The sequence below is a fragment of the Oryctolagus cuniculus genome, chromosome 17 (genome assembly GCF_964237555.1).
Source record: "Oryctolagus cuniculus chromosome 17, mOryCun1.1, whole genome shotgun sequence".
Lineage (NCBI taxonomy): Eukaryota > Metazoa > Chordata > Mammalia > Lagomorpha > Leporidae > Oryctolagus > Oryctolagus cuniculus.
Window position 1 is genome coordinate 11,576,599 of NC_091448.1, and position 12,482 is coordinate 11,589,080.

The 12,482-nt window shown below is 57.4% G+C and overlaps 1 protein-coding gene across 1 annotated transcript in view; it reads left to right on the forward strand.

Moving 5' to 3' along the window:
* The window catches only part of RGS9 (regulator of G protein signaling 9), a 63,263-nt gene extending 58,439 nt beyond the window's left edge, over positions 1 to 4,824 (forward strand). The window contains exons 18-19 of the mRNA XM_008271735.4: positions 2,544 to 3,037; positions 4,421 to 4,824. Of these exons, the coding sequence (XP_008269957.3) occupies positions 2,544 to 3,037; positions 4,421 to 4,571 (645 nt within the window). The 3' untranslated portion in view covers positions 4,572 to 4,824. The remainder of the gene's footprint in view (positions 1 to 2,543; positions 3,038 to 4,420) is intronic.
* The last annotated feature ends 7,658 nt before the right edge of the window (positions 4,825 to 12,482 follow it).

Consider the following 12,482-nt stretch of genomic DNA (forward strand, 5'->3'; position numbering starts at 1 on the left):
CTGGGTCTCTGTGGTCTCCTTTATAAAGGACTAATCCCATTCTCTGAAAAATTTTCAACACACACACACACACACACACACACACATCTTTCATACTCTGATTTACTCCCCAAATGCCTGCAATAGCCAGGGATGGGCCAGGCCAAATCCAGAATCCCAGAATTCAGTCTGGGTCTCCCATGTGGGTGACAGAGACCTAAGTACTTGACCCATCACCTCCTGCCTCCCAGGGTGCACATCAGCGGGTAGCTGGATGGGAAGTGGAGCCAGGCCTTGAACCCAGAGGCTCTGGTATGGGATGCAGAAGCCCCAAGTGGCGTCTTAACCATTTGCCAAATGGCCACTCCAACTAATCTTGGTGGTCTACCCAAGTCCACTCCCAAATAGCTTCGGGTGGGGGGCGAGGACGCCAACAGACACACTGCAGAGGGACGCAAGTTTCTGACCGCACCCAGCAGCCTGGCGTTCTGCTGAAGGTGTGGGCTCCATCGGGAGGCTCTCGGGAAGAATCTGCTGTTTGGGTGGTCCTTGGCAGGAGTCAGTTCCGTGTTGTGGGACGGCGGGTGCCCCGTCCTTGCTGGCCGTCAGCTGGGGCTGCTCTCAGCTCCCGGAAGCTGCCTGTGCTCCTGGCCCTAGGTCCCCTGCATCTCCAAAGCCAGTGGTGGAGACTGTCTCCCTCTCACGCCTATTGGAATCCTTGTGGGTGCTTCCGGCAGACGCAGACCTAAAGGGTTCACGGGGAGTGAGGTCAGCTGCAGCAGATCCTCTCCCTTTTCCGAATCCAACTACGCCTTTCACAGGGCCTGACCTTGGGCGAGATGGAGTAGCCCACACAGTCACATCTGCACTCAAGCCAGGGGCACGGATCTAGGGGGGCCATGTTAGAGTTCTACATGCTACAGCCGCTCAGGTTGCGAGAGCCTGGAGGCTGTAGCATGTCCCTCTGGGCATCAGTTTTCCATCCTCTGAAATGGATAGCTATAGACCATCTGACACGTGGTAGACACTTGTAGATTTAAGGCCCATACTCTCACCTAACAGTGGCCCCCAAGCCCTTAATCAGGGTCAAGCATTTCACCTGTTGTTTTTAAAAATTTACTTTATTTAATTTAGTTGAGAGACAGAGATGGGGAGGAAACAGAGAGAGAGAGAGAGAGAGAGAGAGAGAGAAGAAAGAATTTTCCATTTGCTGGTTCACTCCCCAAATGCCTCAATGTCCAGATGTCCAGGATGGGGCCAGACCCAAACTGGGAGGCAGGAGCTCAATCTGGGTCTCCCAGGTGGGTGTCAGGGATCCAATTACCTGAACGATAACCACTGCCTCCCAGGGTGTGCATTAACCGGAAGCTAGAATCCGGAGTGCAGCCAGAACTTGAACGCAGACACTCCCACATGGAACGGGTCATTCCCAGTGGGTCTCTTATCCACTGTGTCAAATGCCCGCCCCTACCGTCGCTACTGTTCATTGCAGACTACATCCTGCAAGCTTAGTGCACAGAACACCCTCTCTGCCACTTAGATGCTCCTTCCTGGAACCACTGGCCCGGAGGGTCTTTGTCCATGGGTCGGGGGTAGGCCCGTGGTCTGTGTTCACAACAAGCCCCTGGGTGATGCTGATATGACGGATCGGATCTGGGGACAGCCAGCTCGTGGTGGGAGTGCAGGTGTGTGCACACACTGGAGTTGGCCAGGCTGGCTGTAAGGCCTGCCCCTCACTTCCCTCACTTCCTTGGGGGAGTGGGCTGGCTTGTGCCTGCTGTAGAATGGGATGTCAACAACGAGAGCTCTGTGGTGGGAAGGCAGTAGCCCACCATTGTGGGGGAAGAGTGCTCGCTGCAGAGCTGGGATCTGCTAAGCTGTCACTGAGTAGTCACACAGCGTCTTCACCCTGGGGCCCGGGCCTGCACCTGACCTCTGGTTTGAGGCCCCAGGGAGTCTGGGCAGGCAAGCAGCACTCGGAGCTGCTGTTTCTGAGCAGGGACTTGGCTGAGCCTCCAGGGAGCCGGTGGGAGAGCCTGGCCTGGGAAGGTGCCAGGGCCAGCTCTCCCCAAGGTGCTGTCAGGGGCCCCCCAGGTGGGGTCCTCGGGCCTGGAGGAAGCAGCCAGGCGTGAGCTCACGCTCGGGCCAGCTCTGCTGCTCTGTTAAGTGTTAGCTGTCTCTAGACCTCAGGCCGGGGACCAAGGACGGACATGAGGAGCTTGGGCATGGTGGGGTCGAGGCGTTGCTGATTGGGAGGCTGGAGCTGGGGAGTGATCCGAATCCAGCCTGGCCACGCACCAGCATCCCAGGCCTGCAGGAAGCTCGGTTTGTGCCCTGGCATATGATGGCCTCACTCTGGGGACAATGGCCAGGGCCGGGGGACAGGTAGGCCCTGGGTAGGAGGCCCCCGTGAGGCCATGCCTTTGTCATAGGTGGTTTTCGGAGCCCTGTCACCCCGCACCCCCAGAGTGACACGCCAGGCCTGCACTCTGCCATCACTGGGGGCCTCGTTAGCAGAGGGCAGCCTGGCTCACTGCTGAACTCTCTCCTTTCCTTCCCTACAGCTGGGCCAGCACCTGGCTCCCAGCCCCCACCTGGCCGTGTACACCGGGACCTGCGTGCCCCCCTCTCCGTCCAGCCCCTTCTCCTCCTCCTCCTCCTGCCGGTCCCCCAGGAGGCCCTTCGCCTCGCCCAGCCGCTTCATCCGGCGGCCCAGCAGCGCCATCTGCCCCTCGCCCATCCGAGCAGCCTCTGAGGGCTCCGCAGGCTTGGAGCCGAAGGCGGAGGCCCGCGGATCCAGCGCCCGCTGCGGGCCCTCGGCCCCTGAGCGCAGCGAGGCCACCCCGGAAGGCGGCGCTGCGCCCCGCGGCCGGCCCGGGACTGCTCCCAAGGCCCGCGCCGTGCTGTCTTTCGGCAGGTTCCTGAGACGGGGCTGCTTGGCGTCGCCGGTCTTCGCCAGGCTCTCACCCAAGTGCCCGCCTGTGCCTCATGGCAAAGTGCAGCCCCTGGGGGACGTGGGCCAGCAGCTGCCTCGGCTGAAACCCAAGAGAGTGGCAAAGTAAGGAGCAGAGGGGCTCGTGCTGTGCACTGGTGGGACGTGTGGCTGCGGGTGTGGACCGCAGCTCCGTGGTGTGTGTGATCTGGAGGCCAGGGCGTGGGTGGGGGCAGTGAGGAGGACCTTGGAGGGCAGATGCCACCAGCAGCCACTCAGCCCCCGTGGCCACTGGAAAATCTCCAGAAACTTCGTTTGTTCTCCCTTCTCTTCCAGAGACGGAGGGGGAAACAGGTTATGTTATTTCCTGCTTTTTTTTTTTTTTTTTCCTTCTGTGCTCCTCGTCGTCCTGCCTGGTTCTCAAGCTACAGTGGCAATTGTAAAGGGCAGGAAGCTGAGAGGCTGCCATGGGAACCACAGACCCCAGGGCTGCTTCCAGATGCTCCTGTCACACCCCCTGCCCTGATTCGGGTTCCCTTGCTTCCCTTCCTACCCCACACAGTGTCTCAGAGGGTCTGTCCGAGCCCCAGCCCAGCAGCAGGGTCTGTCCGAGCCCTAGCCCAGCCTCTGTCCGAGCCATGACCATGCACGGTCTGCCTGTGCTGGCCCTGCAGGGCTGGCCCCTGTGAACCCTGAAGCGCCCTCTGGGTGCAGCACTGAGGCCCCGCAGAGCCTGTGAAGTGCGGGGTACACAGGTAGAAGGAAGGCGGCAGAAACAGCTCCACCCTTACTGGGCTTTTGGGGAGACAGTCATGGGCACGCGTGCGGCAATCCACACACCCCTGTGTGCGGCCTCACCTGGGCTTCCAGGAGTTGCTGTGGCTGCTGGTGCAATGTGGCCTCTGTTGTGCAGTGTGCAGGGGACCCTGGGGGCAGGGAGGGTGCTTGGGCAGCGGGGGTGGGGGGAGGGTGGCTCCAGCTGCCCTAGGAAGGTCAGGTTCTAGTGTGAGCGAGCCTGCTGAGTTTTCCCAAGGGGCTCTGCCCAGGGAAAATGGTCTAGCTTGGGGGGCGGGGGTGACCATCAGATGTGGGGCACTGGCAGTCACTGGCCACCGTCATGCGTTGTCATACCCCGGTCTGGGTCTTTTTTTTTTTTTTTTTTTTTTTTCAATGCTGCCTTCTCTGGGGCCGCGTGGCCTCAGTAGGCAGTTTGGAGAGGTTGAGGGTTATGTTCTGGGAGCCCCTACAGGGGTATCTGGAACTCCTCGGTACCCTACAAATGCAAGTGCCTGGAAAATGAAAATCAGTGCGTAGGATTGTCTTCGGTTCAGCTGGGGAATACGAGTCTCTTGTGAGAGGGGCCCCTGAGGCAGTGGCTGCACGCCCAGCCTCGGGGAGCTGCCCCTCTGTGCTCACTTCCTCCAGGGTGGGGGGCGGTCAGTGTCACTGTGGGGGGGGTCTGCTGTCCCTCCAGCCCCTGCATTCTGTGCTTTCTTCTTGCTCCTGAAGCTTTTTCCAGATCAAGATGGACGTGCCCACGGACAGTGGGACCTGCCTGATGGACTCGGATGACACGGGGACGGGAGAAGCCAGTGACCAGGCCACGGAAAAGGAGGTCATCTGCCCTTGGGAGAGCCAGGCCGAGGGGCGAGCAGGCTGAGCCAGGCCCATCGTCAGCAAGATCTCCCAGCAGGCGGGGCCACGGGGCACACGGATCTCCCACCACAGTGCATTACGATGGCAGTGGAACGTTGGTGAGACCCGAAGCGGTGGATTGTGGGAAGAGCACCCTGGCCCCAATGGCTGGCCCCTTCCTTTTGTCCCGACTCTCCCTCTCTTGGGCTAAAAGGCACATGGATCAGACAATTTTCCTTGCTGCCTTAACACCAATAAAAGAATCACTTGTGGCCGTCTCTTGGCTCGGGATGTTAGTGTGTCTCTGGTCTTACTGGTTGCTTATTAGCTATTACTGATGAGTTGAACTCTTGTCGTCTTTGGTCTTCTGGGCAAAGGCACATGGACTTTGCTTCCAAGAGCTCCCTCCCAGTCTCAGTTGGTTGGCCCTGGTGCTCTCAGCTGAACTCCAGGAGCGACAGGAAAGGGTGGCGTCCCAGGGTGTGGCATCCCACAGGCTAGGGAATCCCTGGTGGGTGGGTTCAGACTCTCCAAGAAGCCAACGCCAAGGCGGGCCTTTTGGAGGGAGCACCTGTGGAGCAGAGGGTGGGAGGTGGAGGCGGGGCTCGGGCCCTGCGGATCGCGATGTGGCTCTGATGTCCTGTCCGGGGAAGGAAGAGGGCGCAGGGATAGTCTTTTTTTTTTTTTTTTTTTTGACAGGCAGAGTGGACAGTGAGAGAGAGAGAGAGACAGAGAGAAAGGTCTTCCTTTGCCGTTGGTTCACCCTCCAATGGCCGCCACGGCCGGTGCACTGCGGCCGGCGCACCGCACTGATCCGATGGCAGGAGCCAGGTGCTTCTCCTGGTCTCCCATGGGGTGCAGGGCCCAAGTACTTGGGCCATCCTCCACTGCACTCCCGGGCCACAGCAGAGAGCTGGCCTGGAAGAGGGGCAACCAGGACAGAATCCAGCGCCCCGACCGGGACTAGAACCCGGTGTGCCGGTGCCGCAAGGCGGAGGATTAGCCTAGTGAGCCATGGCACCGGCAGGGAGAGTCTTGATGGCAGTCCCGTTCTGAGGAATTTGTGGTGGCGCTGCTGGGACAGCCAGGAGCCAGAGTCGTTGTGGAGGAGCCCTGCGTCTGGGAGGGGAGGGGTCTTGCCGTCGTCATCACTCTATGCACGATCCTGGGCTTGGAGCTGGCCCCTGAAGCCTGGCCCAGCATACACCTGGCCTTCGGTCCCTCTACCCCATGCAGGAGCCTGGAGTGCTCATCTTCTCGCACCAGCCAGTGGGCCCTTGGTTTGCCACTCCCACCCTTCTCCCAGTCACTCATTCAACAGCGGTTGTTTATTGAGCCAGGCACTGTGCTAGGCCCGGGGATGTTGTGGTGATGGGACCCACAGAATCCAACTCACCTAGAGCAGTGGTTCTCCTCTGGGTGCATTTTGCCTCCCAGGGTGCACTGGGAGGTGCCTGGCGACGTCATTGGTTTTCTTTCTTTCTTTCTTTCTTTCTTTCTTTCTTTCTTTCTTTCTTTCTTTCTTTCTTTCTTTCTTTCTCTCTCCCTCCCTCCCTCCCTCCCTCCCTCCCTCCCTCCCTCCCTCTCCCCCTTCCTTCCTTCCTCTCTCTCTCTCTCTCTCTCTCTCTCTTTCTTTCTTTCCAAAGATTTATTTATTTATTTGAAAGGCAGAGTTACAGAGAGGGAGATGCAGAGGCAGAGGCAGAGAGAGAGAGGTCTTTTATCCGCTAATTCACTCCCCAGATGGCCGCAATGGCTGGAGCTGTGCCAATCTGAAGCCAGGAGCCAGGAGCTTCTTCCAGGACTCCCACATGGGTACAGAGGCGCAAAGACTTGGGCCATCTTCTACTGCTTTCCCAGGCCATAGCAGAGAGCTGGATCAGAAATGGAGCAGTCAGGACTTGCACTGGCGCGACTTGGGGGCAAGAGTGGCTACCAGCATCTAGTAGGTAAAGGTCAGGGACGTCGCTAAACCTCCTATAATGCGGAGAACTCCCTGCCCCTCGCAACAGCAGAGCATTGGCCTGAAATACCCACGGTGCCACTGTTGAGAAAGCCTGGACTAGAGGTAAAAGGGGACGCCTTTGTCTTTTGTTTCTTTCCAAGCCCCAGTGTATTCCCCAACGGTTCCTGCTGGGATCACAATAGGTTTGACAGTGGGTCGAGGTTCAGGGCTACACTGTGAATAGAACCACTCCTGGGAGATGCATGGAGAAAAGCATCTGGGTGGTTTGCCAACCGCTCATCATGCTGCTTCCCTTTCCCCTTCAACTTCACCAGAGTTTGATCCATCGACTTGCTTTCACCCTCTGACAACCTACCCTGTGTGGTCCATAGACACTGGGGCTGCTGAGTCACCCCCCTGCACACTTCTAAGAACAAATGCTGAGCAGGAGCATGGCTGAAACCTGGGCTCGCTGAGCCCTGCAGGAAAGCCACAGCCACAGCAACAGGTAGAGGGAGCCGCTCACCTTAGAGTCCACCAAATCGACTCCTTTGGGCTCACAAAGCGGTTAGCAGGGGCTCCGAGGCTTTGCTACCAGGAAGCAAGAGAAATGGTCTGGGTGTTTGTTGGAAGTGAGTAACTCGTTCGCTACCTTTATTTGCAACGTTGATCTAAAATGAGATCCAAGGTAAAGCAACCCATAACCGTAGCTTACTCCCAGCCAGTGGATCAAGAAGAAAAGGGACTCCTAGCCCTGGGTTTAGACACTGGGGGTTGGAGTTGCATGCCTAAGCTCTCAGGGTCCTAAAGAGAAGCTAGACCACCCAGACTTGGGATCAGCGACCCAGGCTCAGGGAGCCACTGGTTGGACTAGGTGAAGTCTGGGCTAAAGTTCGGTCATAGATAGGCACAAGGTGGAAAGTCGTGGTTCAAACGTGGTGTTTCTATCTCTGTCACATGGGCATCCAGAGGTGGGAGAGCAGCCCAGGGACTTCCTGGTCATATCTGGATTTTCTTGGTCCCAGGGATGGTGAATCTCCATCCTGTCTGCACATTAGAATCTACTGAGGAAAACCTGAATGATCGGAAGTCCAGGCCATGTCTGTCAGAGTCAGGGTCAAGGTCTCCGGGTGTAGATTCCTGGCACCAGGTCTTTGGAAGAGCCTTTCCCAAGTGATGGCCAGGTGAGGCTGAGAACCACTGCTCTGGTTAACCACCCCCACACTCACGCCCAGGAGGGAGACCTGGGGAGGCAGCTCAAGTGCCCAGCTCGGAAGCAGCCTGTGTGATTTTTGCTCACATCCCATGGATCTGCATTTGGTCACAGAGTCACAACCAGCTGCAGAGGATGCTGGGAAATGTAGCCCATGGTTAGGCCAATTTGTGAATAGCCAAGCTCCTGGAGGCTGGAATACCGGGAAGGAAGATAGGCAGAATGGACGCTGGTGGATGCTTGGCTGCTCCCATGCTAGAACACAGGCGAGGATGGAAAACATGATGGAGACGGGGGCAAAAGGAGACAGGAGGGGCTGATGACGTTGTGTTTGGCCAAATAGTTGGCAAATGCCTGCAAAATGCAGCTATGCTGTGTTCTGTGACTTTCCCGAAGAATGAATACCCGCTGGGGGGTCTAACGGGTCTAACGAGGTAGCGGGAGGGAGGTGTCACGCGAGGTTCTGGGAGGGAAGCTGACTCTCAGGGAGCCACTCTCCTTGCTCTGGAGCAAGCTGGGGCCTCCAGCTCCTTTGGCCATCTCCGCGGGGTTGTGGGGAAGCATATGAATGACACATGTGTCACTGTTAGCTGCTTAGAACTGCCCAAGGAGCGAGAAGAAACAGCTTTATTTCTTCCCCCACGATTTCTCCTTTAAACCTTTGCTGTGAGTGGCTTCTTTGCTGACCCTGGGTGAAGGCTCTGGGGAGCCCAGAGCTTTGCTGGGCACTTTCAGGTAGAAAAACCCTCCAGGCACCACCAGCGACGAGAGCAGCTACAGCCGAGCTCTGAACACAGCTCTCCCCAGGGCGACAGCGAAGCTCGGGACTTCACCCAGAGGAAGGCCCTTTCCCCCCTCCACCTTGCTCTGTTCCAGGCTGCCTGTGGGGGGGGTGGGGGCTGTGACTGGGGGCTCAGCTCCGGGACCGAAGGGGAACCAGGAAGTCCTTAGGTGACCGACGCAGAAGCTGTCCATCACAGGGCTCCTGGGACCCCCGCTCCCCCCACCCCACAGGGTGCTGATGTAGGTAGAAATCTTTTCAGATTCTTGGCGCCCCTGTCCTCAGCTTCCTTGGCCAGAGGGGACTGGGGCTCCTCCACGGCTGCAGGAGGAGATCTCTCAGCCCCTGAGCAGCCTGCAGCCCACAGAGAGAAAAAGAGAGAGATCTTCCATCTGCTGGTTCACTTCCCAGATGGCTGCAATAGCCGGGGCTGGGTTGGGCTGGAGCCAGGAGCCAAGAGCTTCATCCAGGTCTCCCACACGGGTGGCAGGGTTGTGCTGTGTTTCCCAGGCCATTGGCAGGGAGCTGGGTCAGGAGTGCAGCCGGAACACGAACCAGCGCCCATGTGTGATGCTGGCATCGCAGACGGTAGCTTTACTGGCTATGCCACAAGCGTGGCCAAGATTTTTCTTTTTAAAAAAATTTATTTTATTTGAGAGGGAGAGAAAGAGAGCAAGAGATCAATCTTCCATCCGGTGCCTCATTCCCCAAAGGCCTGCAAGAGCTATAGCAGGGCCAGGCTGAAGCCAGGAGGCCTGAACTCAATGTGGGGTTCCCATGCGGGGGGCAGGAATCCAGTCCCTCGGGCTACCACCACCTCCTGCTATGCACTCGCAGGAAACTGGGCTCAGTGCAGAGCCAGGACTTGAACACGGACACTCAAATACTGGGCGTCCCTTGCGACTGCTCAGCCGCTAGGCCAAGAGCCCCGGGACTGGGGCCCAGCCCACAGATGCAGGCTGGCTCCCCTCAGGGCAGCCCTGCCCTGCCAGGCAAGCCTGCTCCTCCTCCTGTGCCCTCTGCAGTGTGGCCTCGGCTGCCCTCCCCCCACCCTCCGTGTGCTCCCTGCCCTCTGCGTGGCCCCAGGGAGCCCCTCTCCAAGCTCCAGAGAGGGCAGAGCGCCCTCTTCCAGGGGACGGGGTTGCGAGATGGACTTTCAGGGTCGCCCTCTGTGATCTGGGGACGAGACCCCCGTGGTGGCCCACATCAGGCTATGACTTCACTGAGCCAGAGGGGAGGCAACACTGCTCTCTGCTTACTGACTAGGGAAGGAGAGACAGGCATGCCTAAGGGATCTGGACTGGCCTCCTACATCCCTGTGCGCCCGGAAGATGGGCTGGGGACCCTGACGGGAATGGGGGCGCTCACCCAGCTCAGAGGCCAGCCCTCTGCACCGGCTGCTGTCTCCTCCTCTCCCTTCGCCAGAAGAGGGAGTCCCAGGCTCATGGATCCCCAAAAAGGGGTGCCTGAGATTTTTCCCTTAAGGACCCAGAGGCTTGGATCACTACATAGTGCCTCCATGCACCGGACAGTCACACTGGACCCCACAGATGGCTACGCTTCCTGTGTGTCAATTAGAAACAAATTTGATAGAATCAAATATTAACGTCAGAATGGAAATAAAATTTCTGACTTAAAAAAAAAGAACTTGGAGAGCTGTACTGGAGGGGAAGGAAGAGGACTCGGCGGGAGACAGGTTGGGGTGCAGGGGGGGCAGGGACAGGGACACTTTGCCCTTCTGTCCCTGGAGCTGGCCAAGGTGGGGTCCAATGGGAGGGAAGCTTCTCGCTGGGCCCCAGTGCTGCCTGTGCAGCCCCTAGCAGCTGCAGGGCCTGGCTAGGGTCTTCCATGCACTGTGCAGCGATGGTGCATCCCTGGTGGTCTGGGGTGAGGGTTGAGCCTCTGCAGAAAGGAGACCCCCACTCTCCTGAGCACTGTGGTCCACAGGCTCCCACCCTGGGGGTGGTCTCTATGCCGAGCTCTGACTCTCAGTACTGGAGGCCTGTGACGCCTCATCGTCCTGGTCTGACAAGGAGAGGGTGCTGCAGGCTGGGGCATCCAATGGGACCAGCGTGGGACGACTGTAGGGGAATCAATGGGATCGGAAAATGAGCCTCTCTGACTTCTCGGTTGGTGGGAGGGGCCTGTGTCTGGCTAGAGGACAGGGGAGCGGGCTCCTTTCCTTTGGGGGAGGAGAATGCTCAGAGGCACCGGTGGGTAGGTAGGATATGAGGGACAGGGGTCCAGGTGCTGGTTGCAGTAGCCTCAACCTTGTCCAAGCAGGGGGGGGCACCTGCCCGTGTGCACAGAGGTGCGCCCACAAGTGCATGGGGTGCAAGTGCCCAGGGCCACGTGGGGACACCCTCGTCTGTGCCCGGAGAGTGTGGGGGGTGCATGCGTGGGCTGCTGGGATGGGGGTCTGGTGAGCACACAAGCAGACCGCGGTGCCACAGGAGCTCAGTAGCGAGGGTGGGGACTGCGGTGGTAGGGAAGCAGCAGCAGGCGGTGGCCCAGAAGCCCGATGATGATGCAGAACGCCTCTCTCGCCCGGGCCCCGTGTCCAGGGAGCGGAGAGCACGGTGGGTTAGGCGGGGCAGCTGGGCGCGGTGGGGTCCACTTGACAAGACCCACGTGGTGCTCTGGGCTGGCCCTCGGCCCATGCCAGCAGCCTCTGCACACGGCCAGTAGAACAGCAACCTTTTCACAGCCCATCTTCTCCTCTGTGCTCCCCAGGCCACGGGTGGCCACCAAGCTGTCGACCTGAAGGTCCCGCTCCTGGGGGGCTCCCGGTTCAGACAACCGCAGTCCACAGCCCCACGTGTAGCGAGCCCCACGTGAGCTCCTGATCCTGTTACTCCTCGCCACATCGTGGGGGACGGCATCACTGTCCTCTTTTTGCAAATGTGCTGTTCCCACTGATGAGTGATAGAATAAGTCTAAGGCACATTTTTCTCCCCCTCTTTCTCTCTCTCTGTATATATTCACTTCTCATAACTGAAAAATCATGAATAATATAACCTATATCCATATACACATCATTTGAATTAGCTAATGTTAATTAACATTTTGCCTTAATTATTTCTAATACTTAAAGAAAAAAAGGTAAAACCACATTTCTATTCTTTTTTTAATAGACCTCTTTTATTAAGAATTATTTATTTATTTGAAAGGCAGAGTTACAGAGAAAGAGGGAGGGAGAGACAGAGACAGAGACAGAGGGGGGAGGGAGAGAGAGAGAGAGAGGTCTTTCTTTCGTCTACTGGTTCATTCCCCAGAAGGCTGCATTGACCAGTGCCGGGCCAGGCCAAGCCAGGAGCTTCATCTGGGTCTCCTACATGGGTAGCAGAGACCCAAACACATTGGCCATCTTCTGCTGCTTTTCCCAGGTCATTAGCAGGGAGCTGGATTGGAAGTGGAGCAGCTGGGACTTGAACCAGCACCCTTGTGGGATTCTGGCATTACAAGTGGCATCTTTACCCGCTATGCTACAGCACCAGGCCCAACATATGTCTATTCTTGTCTCTCCATCCACCTTCTCTTCCATCTCCTGGGTCAACAAACTCTTTCAATAAAAGATCAGTTGGCAAATATTTTGGGCCCTTCAGGCACATTTAGTCTCTGTGTCTCCTCTTTCTCCTCTAAGGGCCATTAAAAACTGTAAAAGATACCATATGTCTTATAAGGGGTTAATATCCAGACTATAGAATTAATCCAATTAAACAACAAACTTATTAAAAATGGGCAGAGGATTTGAATGGGCATTTCTCCAAAGCAGAGAGACAAAAGCCAGCAGCAAATACAAAAGCCAGCGTCACTCACCATCAGGGAACTGCAAATGACAACCACCAGGAGACACCACTTCACAGATTCCACTGGATATGATACAAACAAAACAAAACAAAGTGAAGCAAAGAAGAAGTAACAGTACTGGAAAGCATGTGCAGAAACCGGAAAGCTGGGGGGAACGTGAAATGGAGTCACCATGGAGACAGTATTG